General features: G+C 35.0%; 1 protein-coding gene across 8 annotated transcripts in view; it reads right to left on the reverse strand.

The window, feature by feature from the left end:
• The window catches only part of DGKB (diacylglycerol kinase beta), a 378,030-nt gene that overhangs the window by 172,505 nt on the left and 182,378 nt on the right, over positions 1 to 23,147 (reverse strand). For all 8 annotated transcript variants that reach the window (XM_054273525.1, XM_054273526.1, XM_054273527.1 and 5 more), the window contains 3 exons: positions 22,267 to 22,352; positions 19,908 to 19,997; positions 17,245 to 17,405 (listed from right to left, as the gene is read on the reverse strand). In XM_054273525.1, coding sequence (XP_054129500.1) covers positions 17,245 to 17,405; positions 19,908 to 19,997; positions 22,267 to 22,352 — 337 coding nt within the window. The remainder of the gene's footprint in view (positions 1 to 17,244; positions 17,406 to 19,907; positions 19,998 to 22,266; positions 22,353 to 23,147) is intronic.

A 23,147-nucleotide genomic window follows, 5' to 3' on the forward strand; every position in this document is an offset into this window, starting at 1 on the left:
TTTTTCCCAGAACTGGTACCATCCTGAGCTGAAAATTCAAGTGATGAAAGCAAGCAGATTATTATGTCCCTGACTAATTTCCTTCAGTTCAAAGTTTCAGTGGCTCATGTCCAACCTTGGTTTGTCTAGTTTCAGCTTATATCTTGAGGAACTTCACTATCTTAAAAGATTGCTGACTACCATGTATTTTTTTCCCATTAAGGTACATTTAGACTGATCAAGTTGTCTCTTCACTGTCTTTTGCAATAAAGCTCTTAAACCTTCTGAACCACTCTTGTCACACTTTTCTGAAATTCCCTGAATCTTTCAACAGCCTTTTTGAAATATGGATGTCACAGCTGCACAAATTTACCAAGACTGCATCCAAGGCATGTTATGTTTACTCAGTCTTCCCCTCAGAAGAAATTCAAGGATCATATTTGTCCTTCAACCAAGAACTTATATTTAAGTGATTACTAAACATTGAAAATTAGTGCTTCTGTGTTGCTGCTCTGTGGTATGCAATCTTCTGCCTGCCTGTAAGTGCTGTGCTTCACAGCTAGCTATCTGAAAGGGTTAAAAAAAACCCCTAGGATTAGTTAACAAGATTAGCTATTATCACCTAGAAATGAGAAGAGAGGAAAGACTGAGGTTGATCCAGATAACATGCTCCTTAAATAATTTATTCCTGAAATGTGCCCTTACTATTTCCAATATTTGGTATCTGAGAAGCCCTGCTAACCTTTCTGATAGGCTGAAATGTACACTAATCAATGATAGTGAATTTGCTCTCCAAGAATGTATTCTGTACCCTAGCATTAAGTTAATCACAGTGTGGTGCAATGAAACAGAGTTTGTCTGAAACCATTACTTCTGTTCTAAGACTTTGTATTTTGCAGTCTGATAATCTGAAACAATTTTCAGAGGTATTCCAGAATCAGCCTGGTCTGAAAACTGGAGTACTGGATCAAAAAGAAAATGTGTGGGACTCTGTGATCTGGTGAGAAAGAATTTGAAAAGAGATACTAAGGGATTACAGATGTGAAATCTGCTGATTTGTCTAAATTAATTTAGACAAAATTGATGCACTCATTTGTGTGGTTGCTTTTAAAGTGGTTAAAGAGTGGCCAAAATTGATTTAGTTTAATTGGGTTAAGCTAAAACTGTTTTAGCCACTTTTAAACTGCTTCAATGTCCACACAAAGCAGTTGAACCTACTTAGCTAAATGGAATTAGAAACTGATTTTGTTAAGCAGGAACAATTCCTATCACACAGATAAGTAACAGAGTTAAAAAGAGAGTGGTGAAGATGAGGTTGTAATAAATGGGCATTACAGGATAAATGAATCAACCTTAAAGAGGGAAAAAAGGTGTGATGGGGTGAATACAAATGAAGATATGAGTAAACAGATAGATGGAGGAAGTAGAAAAGAAGGCCAAACACATATTGGGAAAAGAAGAGCAGTTTGATTTTAAACTTTAATTAGAGAACAAAAAAGAACAGAAATAGTTAAGATAAAATAAAGATTTTATAAATCATAGTGGTAAGAACAGCCACCTATGTCTTGGTCTGGCAAAGCTGCCATTGATTTTTGCCTGAGTAGAGACTCAGCTTCATATTTGGCTCTAAAAGTGGAAATTTGTTAATTCTTGCCATGTACCCTCTCAATGAACTATTGTAAGAAAACATGGTTATTATGATCTTTTGCTAAGATGCCAGGTGGTAGCACTTAAAACCTCTTGCTATGGGAGTAGAAAGGGGATTTATTTTCATTATTCATGAGAGCCATTTTTAAGGGATAACTAGTAACATGAATGTAGTTGCAAATCAAGTGATAACAAGTGTACTTACTTCTGGGGTTACAAAATGAAATGAGGTGAGGTAGTTACTTAAAATTTTGACAATTTGTTATGAAATGTAGGTATAATGTGGCAACAAAAAGGTACAAGAACCCAATTTCATTAGCCCCACAACTTTCTAACGTTTTGTTTGCATAAACACATGTTAGTGCCATATAAGCAAATATGATATCTAATATTGTACACACAAAGATTAAGTGCTGCTTTACATTGTAAGCTTCATTTTATATCTGATCTGAAAATTCAGAAATATTGATCCTCATGATTATTTGCTGTTCATGTAATTTTCTGGCATGAATTTTCCCTTGAAATTCTGGAAAATAGAAGGAAAAAAACCCAAAACAAATCAAACAAAAAAAAGAAAATAAAACCAAACCACAAAATAACCACAAAATAAATACAAACCACAAAAAACCCCAAACAAAAACAACCCCCACAAACAAACAAATGAACACAAATCCTAAGAAAACAATAAACAATAATGCACAACAAGATGAAAATAATTTGGCAGCAGTATAATGAAATTAGAAATTTTCAGAATTAAATATCAAAATTGGATAGATAAATCTGACTAGACAGAAGTGACACAAAGCTTTTCAGAATTCCTGAAAATAAAAATTTCCTCTTGAGAAAGTGGTAGCCTATCTCAAACAGATAAATCTAGACTAAGTAACAATATGGCTAAAACCAGTATTTGAAAAATCAACCACAACTCATTTACTATCTTTTCATTTCACCTCTAAAACCTTTATAACCTGGAAAATTAGAAATCCCAAGTACAATATTCCTTCTTCACTCATCAAGAAATAATTTAAGGAATTTATTTTCTTCAGGTTGTGAAGATGCTGTGAGAGTAGAAGCTTAATTTTAAAGCTTAAATTACTTTCTTACATAACATACACCTATGTACATAATGTACATAGGTGTAAATTATGTAACAAAGTAATTTAAGCTTTAGGTCAAAATTTATGATTACAAGGCACTTTGAAACATCTGGACTTGGCATAACTTAAGGAAGAACCATATTAAGCATTATGTCAGTTAATCCACAAACACAGGAAAAAAAAAAAGGTGCAACAAAGGAAAAAAGTGCTGCTGTAAGTGAGCATCCCAAGCCACCTCTGACCGATCTGGTGTGTGCACACACAACAGTATTACATGAAGAAGGCTGCTGTGATTCTGGGCTCACACTCAGGCAGCACAATCTGCATCCTTACCCATGTAATGGACAATCCACAGAACAGATTACTTGAAAATGAACAAAAGTACACAAAAATACAAGAATAGCATTATTATTTTGTCTGTGCTTTATAGTGTAAATTTAAAACATACAACGAAAGTTATGGGATGCGCCATGAACACTCTATCCCTGGAAATGTTTAAGGTCAATTTGGATGGACCTCAGGAAACTTGATTTTTTCCATAGGCTTTTGCCCTCTGAAGCTACAACAAAATGTACTAGACTGGGATTTTGGCTAGTAAAACAATTGAAAAAACAAGGGCATGAAATATGAATTTTAAGGATCTGTCTACTTGTCTGCACATTTCTTTGGCAGCTAACATACAGTTTACATAAATGCTACCTTTTTCACATGAGAATAGAAATCGCCATAAACTCAAAAGTTAAAGAGATCATATGTTAAGCAAGGGAGAAAATTTCAGTCTTTTCCCATGCATTTTTCCTGGGTGATGAATTAAGTTATATTGCAAGATTAAGCTTCAAACATTAACTCACACAATTAGTCAGAAATAATTAGACAATCAGGTGAGAGTATGAGTCGTCATTTACTGAGCTTTTTCATCTTATGACCTGTACAGATTTTCATAAGGTGAAGGCCAAAATGGGCTACAGCATTTTATTTGACTAGCATTTATGAATTCATGTATCATTATATAAATATTACCTTTGATTGAGATCTCATTAAAGGTCTCTCTGTCTCATATCAAAATGTCAATAACACTCCTAAGAAGGGAAATGTCATTTAACTAAGGCTGTGCTTATTAACAAGTTCAAAAATGATCATAGAAAATTACTTTTTTCTTATTAGACTCCATTTTAATTTTTTTAATTCATATTTTTTTCAGAGTTATTTTGCTAAGAAAGCAGAAAACAATCAGTATTTAAACTGATACTTATCTTCCTGAAGAACTATCAAAGAACTCTCTCACCACAGTGATTCTTTTTGGCTTAACACAGCATTTTTTTCTAGACACTGGCACAGCCTTTATTCCTCTCAATTTCACAACATAATCAGTGCAGAAGAGAATAAATATCATCACCATACCAAAACTGTCACTGAAATCAAGAGAGGCAAGTAGAAACCCAGAGTGAAAAGGCATTTTCATTATTACCCAACTTCTACACCTCAGCATCAATGCTTATGACAATGCTTATATTCCCCTCCTTTAAGATTCTTCAGCCACTGCTATTTCACAAGTAAGCACACTTCCTTCCTTGTAATCTTAGCAGAAGGCAATGTGGTTGGATATTTCAGGTAGGTGATAAATCAGTTTTGTGTGTTGGGTTACAGACAACATTTTCAAACAAGGAGACACATCAGTGAACAGCTGACATCACCCCCTTTGACATGGAGTTTCCTCAAAGGGGAAGAATGGCAAGAGAAATTCTTTTACTCACCAACTATAGGATTTTAAAAATGCAAGGCGGCAGATCTTTTCCCTGCCACTCTCTATGGGAATCAAAATGCTGCAGTAATTTGGACAAGCCCTCTATGCATCAGAATTGCATTCCCAGACTATGTGCTTTACATAATTTGGGTTTTTTTTTTTTTCCATTTGGCCAAGATTGGCAGGGCTGGATCCATATAATCTGTGCATCTTGCTATTCCTAAGTACTTAGCTGCATAAAAGTCCAGAAAATCCCAATTTACATCTGCTTCTCCAGATAATATTAAGACTTGTCCCATTTATTTTCTTTAACATTCTGGATTACCTGAATGCAAGAATAATTCTAAGAAAGAAGCAATGCAATACCATGCAATACAGATTAATTATTTTTTTAAATATGGGATAAACATGGCAAAGAATGTTTAAGATAACAGCTCTAGACAGAAACTGTGAATGGCTAATACCATGAGCAGCTCTGAAGTGACTGGTGCCAATTTTGATGCTTCTTTCATACCACAGAATCATCTAAGAGGGAAAAGACCTCTGAGATCATAAAGTCCAATCCACTGCCATATTCACTCCTAAATCACATCCCTGAAAGTGTCACAAACACACATTTTTTACCACTTCCAGGCATGGTGATTCCACCACTTCCCTGGGCAGCCTGTTCAAATGCCTGCCTATTGCTCACTTAACACAGCGAAGAAATTTTTCCTAATATCTGATCTAAACCTACCCTGGTGCAACATGAAGTATAAAATATAACATCATGAGTTACAGAGCACAGTAAAAAGGGAAACATGAAAAGCCAGGGCAGAAAAGTGAGGAGAGCATATGCGAACACCCAAGACAATTCAGCAGCTGAGGAGCCCTTCCTTTGTCGGTGTAGGGACTGCAATGGCTGCATGAAGAGTCTTTCCACTGCAGCAGAACTAAGTGTAATGCCAAGGGCAGCCCTCCACACAGAAACCTCATTACCTGGATGGTACCACAAGCTGCCCTGGAAAGGTGCTCTGCCTACTAGACACAGTTATTGGAGAGTGTGCATGTGGCATGGTGGTGCTGCAGTAAGGTGCAGCTGCAAGGGGGTGCACGCTGTACCACAGCAACCTGTGGTGTCCAGGGACCTGGGTGGGAATCACTGCCTGGTGAGACTGCTTGGCAGGATGCTCTGGAAAGCTCTTGCTCCTGAGTGCCACATCAGTCCATTCAGCCTTGGTGACATCACCAGTAACTTAAAATGACAGCATATGCGCAAAAATTTTGACCAATTTTTTGGCATTTTATAAGCTTAAGTAGTCTTGGGATCGTCACAGAAATAAAGAATATGCTATGTTATACCCTCAGAGTTCCAGTTTAAGTGAAGAAACTGTAAAATCACAAATAGTGAATAGAGAGTTCCTTTTGTGCTCTGTCTGTAGAGGCTCTTTAGTACAAATTGTTCCAGTAAGGACATGGAATAACTTATGTTCAGCAATTTGTTTCTAGTTCCACCTGGTTCAGATGGTAACACAAGACTAAGTGTTTCTTGGCTAAATCCACCCACTTTCAGTTTAGTTAAATCATGTTTCTTTTGGGATTTTGCCATCAAAATGTAGAAAACATGCAGATCTGGAGATATAAGGAATATTTTTGTACCACAGGAATATCAATTAAGCTACCAACTCTCTAGATATATAAATAATGCTAAATGACAAACAACTCTAGGTCTCTGAGATTTTCATATATTTCCTCCCTGGATAACCTATATCATAAATTCAATAGTGCATATAATTTAAATTTATGATACACTATTGCTATTTTAACATATTTTGGGGCATGAGGTCTTCTCATACACATATGTATGTATGTAAGTCTCCCCAAACCATAAACTGCTTCCTAAACAGCATTTGTTGAGTATCTTAAAAAAGAATCTCTATCTGGCCTCAAGACTGACTGCAGTGATATACTATACATATTATTGTATGGTGGATGACAAGGTAACAATTCCCTGTGCCTATTTAACATCCAATTCACACATCAAATTCCTCCTTTAAATCTACAGAAGTGCCCATGGTAAATCAAAGATTTCTGTAGTTGATTTGTTCTCTTTATCCCTCTGTCGGTGTCCAAAATGCCTTTCTTACTGATCTTTCTAACTCATAGCACCAAAAACACAGCAGTTATGACTACATAAAAATAACACACCAAATAACAACATATCCTATTCATTATGCACCCAAAGGATCAGTATCTCTGATGGATTTCTAGTGCTGACAGCAATTTTGCATGTAATCAACTGGTGAACTGTTCTTTTAAACTAAGACAATCAGAATTATGAGACAGAGAGAAAAAATTTCCAATGGCCAATCACACTCCTGATTTCCTAATCAATAAGTAATTCTAAGCAATTATTAAGAATTTATTTCTTAAATGTATATAATTAAATACCTATAAATTTAACTTGATCTAAAATGCTTATAAATTGGATCTCCCTCTTGGTTACCTGTAATAGATTGGGTTTTATACTGTGTTCTCAGAAATAACAGTACTCCACATCCTCAATGGCCACTTGAGTCAGCATGATTATGATTTCTTTGGTCCCTCTCAGCTACACACACACACAGTCTGAAAAGACTCTGTAGGGATCTGGCAGACCTGTGAAAGGAAAGTTCTGGGACAGGATCTTTAATGGCATGGCAAAGAGGTAAATGATGTTGTCAAGGAGAAGTTGGTAAAGCAACTAATTTACATAAACTTGTTTACATCTATCAGGATTAACTCTCACATGAAAACAGAATGATTACAATTTAAATCTGAGCTATTTTTCACATGGTTCTACCTGTGTACACAGAGACATATGTCTTGCATCTTAGCCAGGTGAAGATATCAGGGTACACATAGCCCACCTTATGTTCTGTACAGATTCCATATCTCATAAACCTTTCCCAGATTCAACTTAGTTCCATCAGCTAGCATCACATGTCTTAAAAATCTTTGCCTTTTTAATTCAAGCCATTTCCTCAGTTCTTCTTCCTACTTTAAGCTCTGAATTAGTCTTATAACCAAATTTAAAGTTTATTCACCTTACTCCTGACTTCAACATTAAGTCTTGTTGGCTTCTACCTTTCCTTGATACACTCCTGTCATCACTAACAAGCAGAATTACAAAATCTAGACAAGAACTAAAATTTCAATGTCATTTGAATAGATGCTTCTTAGTGTGTGTGAAAAAAATCCTACATCATATTTTCCTGACATTTTCCTTGACATTTCTTTTAAGAACAAGTAGGAATAACAGCATTAATAAGATGAACATACATCACAATTATATTATGATAATATGAACAAAATGCTATAATGAACTCTTAATCATTACTTAGTATATTACAAATTTCATATGGAGAAACAAATAACTTACATATATAATGAATAATATTGTAGTAGCACTAATACAGTTATAAGTTAATTACACACTGTGTAGCTGATTTAGTTGCATTTAGCTAAGGAGCTGTTCCAAGCTCACTTCAGATTAATTATGTCTTTAGGTATATACTCTCATTTATGACTGTCACTTGTAACCACAGCTGTTGATGAGGCTGCTCTGTAGACCCTCCCTTTATGAAATCAAATGCATCACACTCCCAAAACAAAAAAGCAACAAAAAATCCCCAGCAAAATCAGTGAACGAGACTCAAAATCTCCACTAGCTAGGGTACGCAATGACAGAACACCAGAGGAATGTAAGTTTCATTTTACTGCATTTCTTCCCGAAAAATATTTCTTGTAGTATCTCCTTAGTAAGGTTATGCCTCATTGCATTTTACTTAATAGCTAGCTTTCACAAATTTGACAGATGAAATTTAACATCTCAATTCTCGAAATTGTTCTATTTTACAAATCCCATATATTAAAGAGAAGGATATGGGGATATAGGCAACTGCCAAAGACTCTCCCTATGATTTTTCTCAAAGGTTTTACTAAAGAAACAAGTCACTTTCTAGGCCTTTGATTCCATGCCAGAAGAATAATTTTCTGACAGGAATGGGTAATAAGTACTAGCAAGTGCATGAGATACTCATAAATCTAAAACAAGATACCCTTTCTTAGTTCAAAGTTTTCAACCTAGTTCTCACCACATCATGAAAAGTTAAATGAATCTCAAGTACCTAAAATGACAGAAGAAAAGACAATCTACATGGGAAACTAGAAGGGGAGGATGATAAGTCAAAATTAGACACACTGTATACCTGTTTGACTCTTCCAGGTTCACTGGGAAACTGTAGAGAAGCAATTACATTTATTAGCAAAACATTGCTACTTCCTGTGATTCTCTCTGAAGCAAAGAATGGTGCATGTCAGCCAGATATCTTTGTAAGATAACACATTTAGTGTGGCCAGCATGGTCCTTCCATATTATGAGGACACAGCAGCTAAACCAATGACCAGTCATTTAGGTCACTTTAGGACAAGCATGTTTAGGACAGTTCATAGCAGGGAAACAGACCATATCCAGTTTGAATTAAGATTCCCAAACTACATGTTTTGCAGACAGAAGGGACTCAGCATCAATTGCTACACTCCTACTGAGCAAAATTACTTGCTACTTTAAATATAGCCCACAGAACTGTATTTTCACTGAACCTGACAAAATCCAGAGTGAATTCAGCACAAATGTAGGTATTCTTGCTGCACTGTAACAGGAATCACACACACAAGTCTAAATAAACTTATTTGATATATGCAAATATTTTCAGAAAGTTACAGCATTTGCTGGCATAAAATTACACTTTAGCATTAAAATAAAAATAAATAAATGACCAATCAAATAGGAAGAACAATTTCAATTATTTGAATTTCTTTACACTTATAAGAAATAAAAGAAACAGTACCTCAGGCAATCATTCTTCTTTTGTAGTAGTAAGACTCATAACACAGTAGAGTAAGCTACAAAACTTTAGTTCTCTGCACAGAAGTACCTCCCATATCCCGTGCAGTGCAGTACAACTCTCAGCTAGGGTGCCCCAATGTACATTATAAATGGTAGAATAATATGATGGCAGGGATTTAGAAGGTAAAACAGATCCACCCTGGCAGAAAGACACTACTTAACAGGAAACACTACCAGCAATGTTGCAGTAAGACTTAAGACTAAGATAAACTTAAGACTAAGTGTATCTCAGTTATGTAATTCACATTCTCCATGTCCAAGGAAATACTGCAGCACATTACTGAGAGGAAACCTGCAAAGAGCCTCCTATAGCTTCTTATTTTTGAATTATTCTACAGAGCCAGCTTTCCATGGCATGCAGTATAGGCTTTCTGTCATATGCAAAAACCAACCACCTGCAACAAAAAACCCTGCATCATCATATTTGCCATATATTATATCCAACAATTTCTGCAGAAGAATTTCAATATTTCAGCAATGAAGCTGAAAAGAGTAAAGAAGATTTAAACATGCAAGTAGCAAAACCTGTAAGAATAAATAATTTGCAAAAATTAACAATGTGAGGAAACTAAACAACATAATAGACTGAACTATCAATGATTCCAATACAGCAGTATTTCAAATCTGGGATTAAAGTGTTCTGAACATGCTCCTTTAGAATAAGAGCAGAGTTCTCCCCACAGATACAGCAAGTATTTTTATAGAGTTGGCTACATGACTGAGACTATGAGAAGCCCAGTATCAATATGGACCTTGTAATATTACATTTGAATTCACACATGGATGAATTGTTCATTTTCTTAACCCTTTTTGCAGGAAAAAAAGTGTTTTGGATTACAAAGCAGTAATACTGTTTACAATGAAGTGTTTTTTCCCTCCTTGGCACAGAAATAATGCAATATATCACAGCATTCCATTAGCACATTCAAAGTGATGATTAGGATTCACAAAATCACTTAGGCATGTGTTTACGTCCATATTAGTTCAGCAAACCACTAAACATCATTTTTAGTTATGTATACCTAAAAATCCCACTTGAATAATTAATCAGTTTACACCAAATGCCCAGAATTCAACATATGCATTTGTCCAGTCATATTAGTGAAAATGCAAAAAATGTTTAAAAAATTACCCAAGTATTTAACTGCTTCATTAGATCAGGAAAGTTTAAATAGATACTTAAATGTCACATTGCATCAGTGTTAAGATGTGCATGCACTTAAATTCTGCATTGAATCAGCAAATGTCCTCAGGATATTTTCCTATGCAGAAAATAAATTCATATTTACCACCATGAATAGCAAAATGCTAAGAAGCTTTAAAATTTCAAAATATGGGGCCAACATAAAACTTAAATTCATTCACAGCAGTAAATATTATATACAATAATAAGCACTTTTTTTTGGGTAATAATAAATACACCATAAAATAACATAGATAATAAAATAGTATTAAAAAAAAAAGATTATGTGATCCCCTGGTCAGTTAGAGGTGCCTAAGACTGATATTTGAAACTTAAAATTCTGGTAGTCAACGTTTCTGTTGATGCTAATGAATGTCCTTTCTTGAGAAAACAAAAAATACGGCTTCTATGTAAGATATTTCTTACTTTTTTTCCTCAGTCTTGCAAAAACAAAAAAAAAGAAGGTATAATGGAAGTGTAGGTTGATGACTTAGACTATAGTGATGGGGAAGCAGACTCATAATAAGCTCAAATTTATGATTATGAGAATTAAGAAGTCATATTTTTCCCTACTGGCAGAATTAGAGGCTCTTAGTGACTGGTTAAGGTTGATGAACATTAAATCATGAGCCCCCAAATATCTATTTGATAGTGCATTTGGATAGTAACATACTAGCTGTCATAAAAGTCCACTTGTCTTTGTCATAGACCTTTACTACTTTATGATAATAATTCTTCAGAAAACACATCTTGATCGGAGTATTACTTACTAGTATTAATGAAATTTCCCCTCTATGTGATAATTGCTATTTTTTTACTAATCCAGCATATAATACTGCCTTGTTTCTCAAAGAACTTACAGAACATTTCCAGGCACATTCAACTATCGTTACTGCCTTAACTTAAAACACTTGAAAAAACATTTTTGCTGTAGATCATCCAAGTGAGAATATCACCATATTGCAATGAAATCAATTACCACATGTTGTAAAGACTGAATGAAAGACTGAGGTGTTCTACTTCCCTAAGTTCTCTTTTAGCCATAAAAAAATTTACCTATTGATTTTATAAAAGAGTAATTTAAGTTTCTGAATTTCCATGTACAAGTTAATCAAATGGACAAAAACAACAGATGGAACAGGAATCTGGATATCCCAGTTCTCTTCCAGGTTACTGTCTTAATTGCTGTCCTAGAGCATTTTTTTCCCTCCAATATGTTCTTGTGTATGCGTTTGCACATGTAGTCAAAATTTCAGCTGAAGGGAAGCTGGAAGTTTCTTACTTAAATCTTGTGTCAGTAAGTAGACAGATCAGATGTTTTCCATATCCTAAATACCTCGTGCAAATGAAATAATCTGAATAAGATCAGCTGTAGCTTTAAGCTTCCTAAGGAACTTGTTTCTGCTGAAAATGACTTTTTAGCGTATGTAGATAAAAGAGCACCAACAGCAAAGGTCCTAAGTAGGCTTACCCTAAAGCATGTATTCAGGTGATGAGTGGAGATAAGGGAGAAGCAATTCTGGATCTACAAAGAATGTAAGGCTCTAAGGGACTGCTGGTTTCCTAAAGGGCAGCAACCCTTGCAGTCCTCCTAGCCAGAACACCAGGCAACCACTTCAGTGTGAACAGAGAAAATATGTATGTTCTTTACATATGTAACATACCTACAACTTGGTCAAAAACAAAAGTTCAAAAATTTTAATGGAATCTGGCCTAAGAGGAAGAAAGTAGAGATGAATATCAGAGTTACCTAATCAGTAATTCATAGAGAACACTTCAAGTTGAACACAAGGATACATGATTGCTAATATAATCCTTTTTGCTAGTATAACCTTTTCTGTCTTCTGTAAACACCAGTAAGTACCATATCATTTGGTTTCTTCTTACACCTTGAATTTTACCCAAACACCAGTGAGAACTGCTTTCATTTTAGAACAGTATTCACTGTTTTAACATAGGGAAGACTGCACTGTGCCACACTTTATCTAGTATAATTTTCCCTAAAGTCTAGCTCAGTAATATTTCTTTATATACAAACTTGTACTAAAAGACAATGCAGATATTTTCAAGTTCAGTTTATGATGCTCCAACAGTCTACCTACAGAGCTGCAATGGGCTTAGCAGCATATGCTCTACAATACACTATGTAATTACAAAAACTCAAGTGATAGTTAAACAGCACTGATAACATTTTATCTCCTATTAACATCAGATAAATTTATGATTTATTCAAACAGTAAAAAAAAAAGAAAGAAAACAGAAAGAAAATGTTTACAGTTAAAGATCCTCAGTACTGATTCATGTTGACCTAATTATGGCTCCATAAAGTCTAAACTCTAAGCTAATTCAGTGGCAGAACAGTAAACTCAAAATTATGCTTGCTTTTGGAAAACCTACTTTAGGACTCACATCCGATCATCTATTCATAACTTCTTTCAGCATTATTACCCACAAAATGGAAAACAATAAAAAGAGCTATTAGTAACTAACAGGAAAGTCAATGGGAAATAGATGAGTTGTTTAGTTTAAAAATTGTTACCTTTTTTGAGATAAGCCATTGTCAGAATCCAATAATTGTTTTTAATTAATATTTTCAAGTAGTTTACATAAAAATGCAAAAATCCAGGGTCCAGGTTCTCAGGTGACTACGATTATGCCTTTAGTTTGGCCTATAGCTATTTGCTCCAATCAAGGAGGAGTCTCTGAAAAACTCATCTATCTTTAAGAATAAGAATTATTTATGGTGAGATATCAAATAGCAATGAGATGTTTTTTAAAAGAACTTCACCGTAGATTTTGCATGATTTCATGTCTCATGAATACCCACCTGGAAGAGAAAGCACAGAAAGGAAAGATATTGTGCTCTCTCACACATTCCTACCACTAAGTATGCAAGATGTTTTCTTCTCCCTTCCACGTGCTCCTTTCAACTAAGCATTTAGTGAAAGCCAAGGTTTCTAATGTTTAATCAAAATGGAACATTTAATGATGCATTTCTTCCATTATCAAAACACCTATTTTGTCTCACTTTGAGACCATCATTTGAGAAGCACTAAAAATAAGCAATACAGCTTCCCTACATATTTGACACTCTTCACAAACTTCCCAATAAAAGATAAACAGCCTTGATAGTCACTCCCTTTTCACTGACTAGTATCAACAATACAGCATTGCTTGACAACTAAGCTACTTATCCCCAAGTTTAAAAGAACTCTTTCTTCATGCCTTAGCACTATGTAAAGTTCCTGGCCATGCCATTATGGAGTTTCCTAACAGCACACATGGAAGTCCTTCTCAAGGTAACAATGTTCTCACGTTGCTTTCCTGTCTTGGTTTTATGTGAGAGTTTGCCCCATTGTCTGTTGGTCACTCATCTTCCATGGCTGCTGCCCAGGTCTCAATGAGCACATGATTATTTCACCATCTTCCATGTTTATCTTGTTTTGTGTGTCCTTCAATTGAGTATATTTATTGTGAATAGAATATAGGCCCATCTATTTTATAATTAACAATGTGCATTTATGCTTTACTATGACTGCATCACTGAAGAAAATGGCTCAATCCAGGCACAATCTGAGAGTAGACTTCAGAAAAATTGTCTGCAAAGATAGGATTTACTTTTTAGGGTATCATTATCCACTTTTTTCCTCTTGTTCTTTGAGTAATGCATAGAGTCATGAGTATATGGCGATTCAGTTTGAGGATAATTTTGTTTGCTTGGGTGTTATTTTGAGGCTATTTTGGAGGGGGTAATTTCAAGCATTGAACTGAAGAATTATTACTGATTTTGTGAAAATACTTCCCTGTTCTAAGACAGCATTAGATTAGGGAAGTGTTGGCATTTTGGGTTTTTTTTAGTTTTTTTTTACAGGCTTGAGATACAGTTTAAAAAAAAATAGCTAGGGTAAAAGAAACCAGGTGTGTTACAAACATAGGTTTGTCTGAAGCACCTGTCCACATATACCTGTTGAGCCACCATTCATGGTACGCAGCTGCGTGCTTGAAGAAAGCAGCAAAAGTTAAACTGTTTTATCCATAGGAAAACGTTAACCATGACAAATAATATGTCCAATGAAATACTCTGTCAACACGCACACACACATACATACACACTCCCTCTGATTATAGGAACAGCAAGCTGCCAAAATGAAGTGACAAGACTGAAATTCCAGTACTGCAGCAACTGCAGAAATACATTGCAAGTCCAAGAATACAGTCTGTGATAACAAAACCATACTGACATTACTGAACTCTATCTCAGACGGTCACTGGGATATCAACCTAGTGCATAAATGTACGACTATTAAAGCTGCTTGGGTAGATTATGCGGAAAATAACTTTTATTTTCTCTAAAGTACATCAGTAAGTGAACTTTCCACTGTTGGACAGTTGGCCTGACATTTCCCATCTCTGTCATGACTCCTCATTTGTCCTCTAACACTACCAGCTACGTTTGTCCAGCTCCCCAAAGCTGCAACTTTCCAAGCCAAGCTTTCATTTTCAGATTACCCTACTATATTCTTGAAGAGATTTTTTTGGTTTGGTTTTTCTTGGGGTGATGGTATCTTTGTTTTTTAGAGCAAATATGATTTGACTATAATGCACGTTTTTCTCGGATATTTAGCTCGTATCAGTGACTCCAGTATTATTAGGAAGCAGATGGAATTTCTCTTCTGGTATCTTGCCATCCTGACAGAATGATGGATGTGAGCAATTGAAAAATCTTTATCTTATTCTACATTGCTCTTAGATGTTTTCTAGCTCCTGCTTTGAAACTGACACATGGTTTGGCGTCCGCTTTTTATGGTCCTTCCGTGCTTTATGTTTCCATCAGGTTGAACATTACCCACATTCATTCACAGCTGGTTACACATACATCTCTGTTTCTTACCTTTTTCTCTGTACTTGGACATAGTACAGTACTTATGTACATATCAGAGCTTTGAGATTGCCACAGGAAAAAAAGGGCTTTTTTGGCTTGAACATACTAATCAAACCTTTCACGTACACATGCTACTGTCTCCAGCATTCCTTTCAACTTAGTGTATCATTTTCCTTCCAAGAGGTAAATTGTTTTCAGACTGGTACCTATGATAAAACAACTAGATCTGTAGATAAGGAGACAGCAAGGGATGTTATGCTCAACTTCAGCAAAGTTTTGAACACTAGCTACCCCAGCATTCTTGTATCTAGCTTGGGATATTATGGTCTTGATTGCTGGAGAGATTTAAAAAAAAAAAGACTGACTAGATAAGGTGATTAACAGGTAAGAGGGCACCTCCAGAGAGGTCTAACAGCAGACTACAACTACCTATGAGGAGATATCAAGAGAACAAAGATAGACTCTTCACAGTGGCACATATGACAGGAGGATGTGAGACAGATAATTTATGTTGAAATGAGAGATCCAGACAGGATGTAGGGGAAAAAAACCAAAAAAACCCAAACCATTTTCACCATAAGGACAGTCAAGTACCACAACAGGTTGCCCAAAGAGGCTGTGCCATCCTTGGGGGCTTTTAAAATCTAAATGAATTATGCCCTGAGCAATATGATCTGCTCTCACAGCTGACCCTGTTTAGAACTAATGACTTCCTGCAATCCTTTCCAACCTGAATTATGGCTCTAAAACATCAAGAGTTCCATGTCAAGCACAGCTTTATTTAGTTCTACTCTCTCGTCCTTTCTATACATGCATTTAGATTGTTTGTTATTAAGCCCAATTTCTGCCATACCATTAAAAAGTTCATACAGCAAGTTCCATTCATGTTGGATTAGAGACTGTGCTTATTATTTGGCAAGAATCTATGAAGCAATGTGCAATATGTTGTAGGTCACCATTAGTTTTCACAGTGCGTTGGAAAAACAGTAAAAATTAAAAGAGAGCGTAATTCAATCAAGTGTAGGTTTCGGCATGTAGGCAGGAAGAATCACCCAGGAAAAACCCAAATGAGGTATGAAGTAATGACTCTTCAGAATAGTATCAGAAATTCACAACAAATGACAAATCCAATATGAATAAAGAAATTCTGCTAATATTAAGAAGCGTAGATACTACATAGAAAACCACAGAGAAACACTATCAGAGATGCAGTTCCTCAGACATGAAGGAAAATTAAAATCCTTTTCCTTCTAATTCATTCAAACTGTGAATTTGAAGTGAACTTTACTTCCCTACAAGGCAGAACCAAGAAGATACCAAGAAGAGGCTTTCTTTTTTGTATTATTGTTTTCTCATTTAAAACCGCCCTGAAGAAATAAAGAATGCAACAGTTCCTTTAAACAGTTACTTGACTATGTAAATGCTAATGGAAAATATTACTTAAGAGTTCTTATTAAGTGATTTGTTTTTCCTTTATATTTTTATAGAACCTTCAAACTGACAATATAAATTTAGTATTATAGCTGCTCATAAACCATTACGAACAACACAAATATCTTCTTTATAAATGGGAAGGTAGAAGGTCCTGAAAAATAATTCAGGTCTGAATGTGAGCAAGTAAATTTATGCAAATTGCTGTCAGTCATCTATGTATTCATTTCACTAGCAAAACAACATTATAAATGATCTCTAGCCAACAGTTCTTCATTTGAAGGCATGTGATGCAAATATTTAATCAAAACAGAAAAAAAAAAATCACTTAAGGATAAACATAAGTCTTACCACGCCAATAGAAAAGTAGTTATTGATGATGTTGTAAGGCACTGGGTCTCCCTTCTCATCTTTATCATTGGGTATTACTTCAAATTTCCACCTGTCCAGTAAAATCTCTGAGCTGTTCTCAATGTCTTTTAAGATCTTCATCAAATTCTCACCTTCATACCCTAGCAAAACATAAACCCAGTTATTTATTCAAGCATAATAAAGTTTCATTACTTTTTTTTTCTCTTTCTAGATGATTGAACAGTACTCTGAGGACCTGATCTGACTGAAGATGCCCCTGCTCATTGCAGGGAGGGCTGGACTAGTTAACTAACCTTTGAAGATCCCTTCCAACCCACAATATTCTATGACTCTGTGACTGGAAAAATGAAAGCAATGCCTATTAGACCTTAAAAGCAGGACTGTGCTTGAAATATTGACAATTTTCCAGCACTTGTCGTTAAAAAAAGCACAACTACAAAGCTAATTAAGCATGTAAATTTAGAGTAATTCTACATATTTCAGTGGACATCAAATTTGTGATGAAGAAAACAGTTAAATCTTCAAACTCTGCGAATCTCTTGAACTTTCCAAATGAACCATAAAGCAAAGGTTGTACTTTGCAAAATATTCTTGGTGAGAAATTAATATTCAAATTCCTTTGATTTCAAAATTTCTGGAAAAGGGACATATTGCTGTTTTGTCTGACAAGACACTGAAAGGTTAAAAGCCAACCACTAATTTTCATTGATTGTTTCAATCTGGTTTAGCATAATAAATCCAGAATTTCAAATCCATATCTGATAACTTTATAAGCAAAAGTAACATTTTTTATTATCTCAACAACTTCTTCATGAGCCTCATCCTGCTTTGTAGAGAGAACTTACTCTTTGTCGCAAATAAGCACTCACATGTAATTCACTAAACTGAGTAGAAAACTTGTTTATGCCCTCATGAGTATATACAACACACACGTGTGCATGAAGAAAAACTGTGGAAGTTTTACTACATGACATTATCAAATCTGAATATTATTCAAAACAAACAACTTAGTAATAGATAGCTAAGATCTGGGGATTCAGTACTTCTTCAAAGCAGAAAAAACAAGATTTCCTATTCAAGCAGCATGTACTGCTGGTGTTATTAACAGCTTTAGCAGGGCAAGCCACTCAAAGCCTTCTTGCTCAAAACCCATTGCTGATGTATTTGTTCATGGTTGCCTAGCACACTTTTGCTAGTTACTGCCAACCACCACATGACAGCAGCATGCACAATTCCATTTCTCTGCATCCTTGAGATCACTCACCAGAAATTTAGTTTCTGGAATCCCTGTCTCCTCTCCCATCTATGGAAATTCCAGAAAATCTGTACTATGGTATTGTTCACCACAAAGCAACTTGGCAAAGAATGATGAAACACAGAATATTTCCCTATTGCTTTCTCTACTTTAGTCCAAATAGAATCACTTAAGTTACAGAACAAAAATAAAAGTGAAGGTAGGGACATGTCCCAGCTAATGTATTTAAATCTTCTCATGGTTGACCCTACTTAGAACAGCAGACTGCACTAGTGACTTCCTATGACCTCTTCCAGTTATTCTATGGATCTATGAACAATTCAGGAAGTTAAGCAAGGCTGATTTGAATAGGTTTTGTCTCATTTGTTTTTGTTTTTTCCCCTAAGATTATGAGAATGTAAACAATCAACAGTTGTGACAGATAAAATAAAGGAGGTTTTCAAATGATTTGACAGAACATTATGGTTAACAAAGTGCTATAGCATGGAAACTACTGAGAATCTGCTAAAGACTATCTGGCAACAAGGCAGACATTTGGAAAGGAAACTGATGAGACAGAAGAAGTAAGATATCTGCAAAGGCTGAGAAGCTCCAAATAAAACAACCAAGTTCCAAATGCAAAACATCTCAACTGAAACAACCAAGACCTGAAACAGACCTGGCTATGAGCCCATAAAGTGAGGTGTTTTCACCACAGACTGAATATTTTCTAAGATTTTCTTCCTTGTGTATCTTTCAAGTTATCCTGTAATATGGATTGAATGGAGTTTTTTGGAGGAGCTGAGAGTAAGTCTCCATACACCCAGGAAAGGATGCAAAGAGTGTTAAAGGTTAGATTTTCTAAATATTCTTCTTTCAGCATTCTTTGCCTTCTCATTATCTGATAAACAGTACCACAGCACATTGTCTGGAATCCTCTGTAGGAAAACAGAAAGGGAGTGGATCAAAGGAACTAGTCCGGGGCTAAGACATGCTTTTCATTTAATATTTTTAAAGATTAAAAAAGATTAAACTACTCCTAACCCATTATTAGATATTTTCAGTAATCCTTTCAGAACAGTCCCAATTAAAAGCCATTTAAGACCGCTCCCTATACAAGGTATTGATCAAAGCAATAACTGGAATATGTACGGTAAAATGCCAACCAAACAGCTATACACGATTCTTATTACACCTTGGAACATTTCTGGTGTCAGTAGAAGCTACAAACAAGGTATGAAGTGTGACTGCAACCTTTGATATCTTACATATGCATACAACAATTATAAACAGATCATTCCAAAAATAGAGAAAGTGATAATGGCTCTTTATGAAAAAAAAATCCAAATGTAAATGTTGATATAACTTTTTAAAATTATAATTCAATAACAGATTGCATTTTGATTACCTCCTCCCCATCTCAGACACCTTGCTAAATCATTGCCAGTCCCAAGAGGCAGGATAGCAACAGGAGGATGCTTAATCAAGTTCGCTTTCTCTGTGAATAAAGAAGGAAAAAAACACAACTAAGGAACAAAAATGATCTAATTGCATGATATTGTATAACTGTGTTAGGTTTTGTTTCGGTGAAAGACTTGCTTTGTATATGAAATCATGCTGCCTGCTCTGCAATGGCCATTTCACCAAGTCAGTCCATTTTGTAGTCCCTTCTCCACTGGATATTCAAGCCTTAATCCTCATTTACTCATTTTTTATCATAAGGATTTTGTAATCTTAATTGACTCCTTTGTTATCATTAGGACTTTGTAAAGCATAGATATGACAAACATTCATGAAAAATGATACTCAAGATCTTTCCAACAGTGAATATGGTGTTCTCACTCTAGTTCTCAGCTCTACCATTCCCAGCTGTGAATACAGAAGAGTGATAGTTAAGGGCATGAATAATGAGGTGAATCTTCTACTTTGTCACCTGGGTGACCAAATTTGTGTGAAACTGTGTATTCACCTGGATTTGTGTCTACACCTGAGCACCACCACCAAGAAGTCATTGGAACTAACGCAAGACCTTAGATAGGTTTGCCCACCAGGAATTTAACCTCCAAAGAGAGCACTGACCTGTCTGATCAAGTCTTCAAGTAGCAATTTGCTATTTATTAAACAATGCTCTGAAATGAATGAATTTATAGCATCTTTTCAGTCTTTAACGGTATTTTTGTAGCATTGTAAGCCCAAGGATCTTTTCAAAATTGGATGAGAAAACCCTTGTCGAGAAACGCAGCCTCTCTGAAAGCTTGAACATATATTTCAAATATATAATTTGTAAAATTTCCCATTTAATGTGAATGAATAGCATGTCTAGTGAAAAAGTTATATTTAATTAATCAGTTTGTTTATAGAATTTTGCACAATTATCAGCAATAATCAGCAGGAGTTTATCTATACAATGGATGTAGCAAGGAAATCAATGTTTATTAATATTTTAGAAAGATTTAATATTCACATAACCAATTTAATGGAAATCTTTCAGAGAATGTAATATTCAATAGAGTGATTAAAGAAAAATTTTTAAAGTTTCAAATTGATGAGAATTATTTTTTCCTTTTATTTATTTTTTCATTCTTTTCTTTTTTTAAACTTTCTTTTTTCTTGCTGTGCTCTCAGCTAAAGCTCTTTGTATATCAGGAGATCAGGGAAGACCAAATTAGAAAGTGTTTAGAAACAGGTGTACCCTTACACTTTATATGCTAAAGTGCTTTTGCCCCTTAAAAAGCAGCATTGAATATATATTTTCTGCACCTATGAAAAAACATGGGTCCTGGATTCCCAAAGTAATTTTAGTTCTATACCACAAAAAATGGTGCAGAACATAGTATGTTACTTAAAGAGAAAATAACTGCATGACATTTCAGACCTCATGAAAAAGCTGATGACACAATAAACAGCTGCAAAACTTTGTTGCTTCCAAGTTTAGGCAATGCACTTGATGTTTCTGTACATTAATTTATGACTCTGAAAGCTATTTGAGAGCTACTTGCAGTAGCTTGCATTTGCAAAAGACTTTTTTCCAACCAAGATTAGAAATATTCCTTTGCTATCATTCCTTCATGACATCAAGTTTACTGTTCAGTGAACTTTTCTGGTCCCCCACAAAGCATACACTTTTAAACACTTTAGTTAAAACTTAAGTTGAGTCTTTTGACCTGTCTTGATCCACTTCCTAATTTTCACTGTAACACATGCCCACTATTTTTCTCTGCAGCCTAACACCAAATAAATGATCATGTGATGTGGAAGGCATCCTCCTTAATAATCTTTGAGAAGATTAAGTATACTAAGTCTGTAATAACTTCCTTATGATTTTTAAAGAGGACTTTGCAGACAACTGACTGAAAGAATTCCAAAACTGAATTACCTCTTAATACATTATCTTCATTTTGGGATAATATAGTAAAAACAAAAATTTGGTAACCAAAAAAAGCAAGTGACCTAAATTAAAATTTCTTAAAATTAGCAAATTAGGTTTGATTCAGCTGGGGAATAGTTTTTAAGCTGAAATTGAAATAGATTAATTCAGTTTTCTTGCTTTCAGGAAATCCAGAAACGATGAACTTGTCTAGAGATTTTAAATAACTTTCATTATTTGAGTACCCTTAAAAATAATCATGTCCCAAACTAACACATTTAAAAAATTTAAATGAACAAGCTGTTGCTTGAATTAGCTGAATCCATGCATTGGTACATAAGGAAGACCATTAAAATGAAGTCCATGAGGCAAGCAAAAGTGTGTGAAGGCTATAGATTACCTATGCAATCCAAAATCCAGCCCACTGTTCCATCTCCACCACATGCTAGTACTCTGAACTCAGCAACATCTCGGAAAAAATTTAACCTAAAAAGAGTAAATGAAGATACCTAATTATGATCAATAGAATTGTGCATTATGTAAACATGTTATGGCTTAAGACATTTTGTTTAATAGAAAATAGCCAATGATCACTTAAAATAAAAGTCACTTCTGCTTATGTATTCATTTTTAGACAGATAAAATCCAACATTATTATTAATTATTCTCAGTATTATCTGAAAAATTTCAAACAAAATTAATGATTCAAGGGTTAATATGGTACACTAACACTAGAAAAAGTTTGGACCTGATGGTTGGGCCAATCTTTGTCTGACTTCAAATCTTGTTTGAAACTATTGTCAAAAAGCATTCTCTGTTCACTTAGTTGTAAATGTACTAGATAGTCTCTCAAAACAGAAAAGTCTAAGTTGCCTGAATGTATTAGCCATAACATTTATTTGTGAAGTGCTTTCCATAGAGCTATATGAAAACTTCAAACTTCTGGTAGAACACTGGTACATATTAAGCTGAACATTCAGTGGTTGGTAAAAACAACTTCGCCTCATGGTTTAATACAAAATGAGAAAGCATCAGATTGAAGATCTTCATTCCATCATCCTAAAAACTGTATTTTAAAATTAAAATATCTTTGGCAATATTTGCCTGGCTATTTCTGCTTCCATATCCATCAAGTGAGTACCACCACCTCCTCACCCATCTCCTTCAATAACAACGTTGCATAATGTTGGAAAGTGAGGATATTTAAAACAACACTAAGGTTCAGTATTTTATATTGAAAGCATCACTTCATGACAGCTTTTGACACATGCTGAGATCAGT

This window comes from Melozone crissalis, unplaced genomic scaffold, assembly GCF_028551555.1.
Source record: "Melozone crissalis strain CALT ecotype California unplaced genomic scaffold, PUWL_Pcris_2 ptg000016l_1, whole genome shotgun sequence".
Taxonomy (NCBI): domain Eukaryota; kingdom Metazoa; phylum Chordata; class Aves; order Passeriformes; family Passerellidae; genus Melozone; species Melozone crissalis.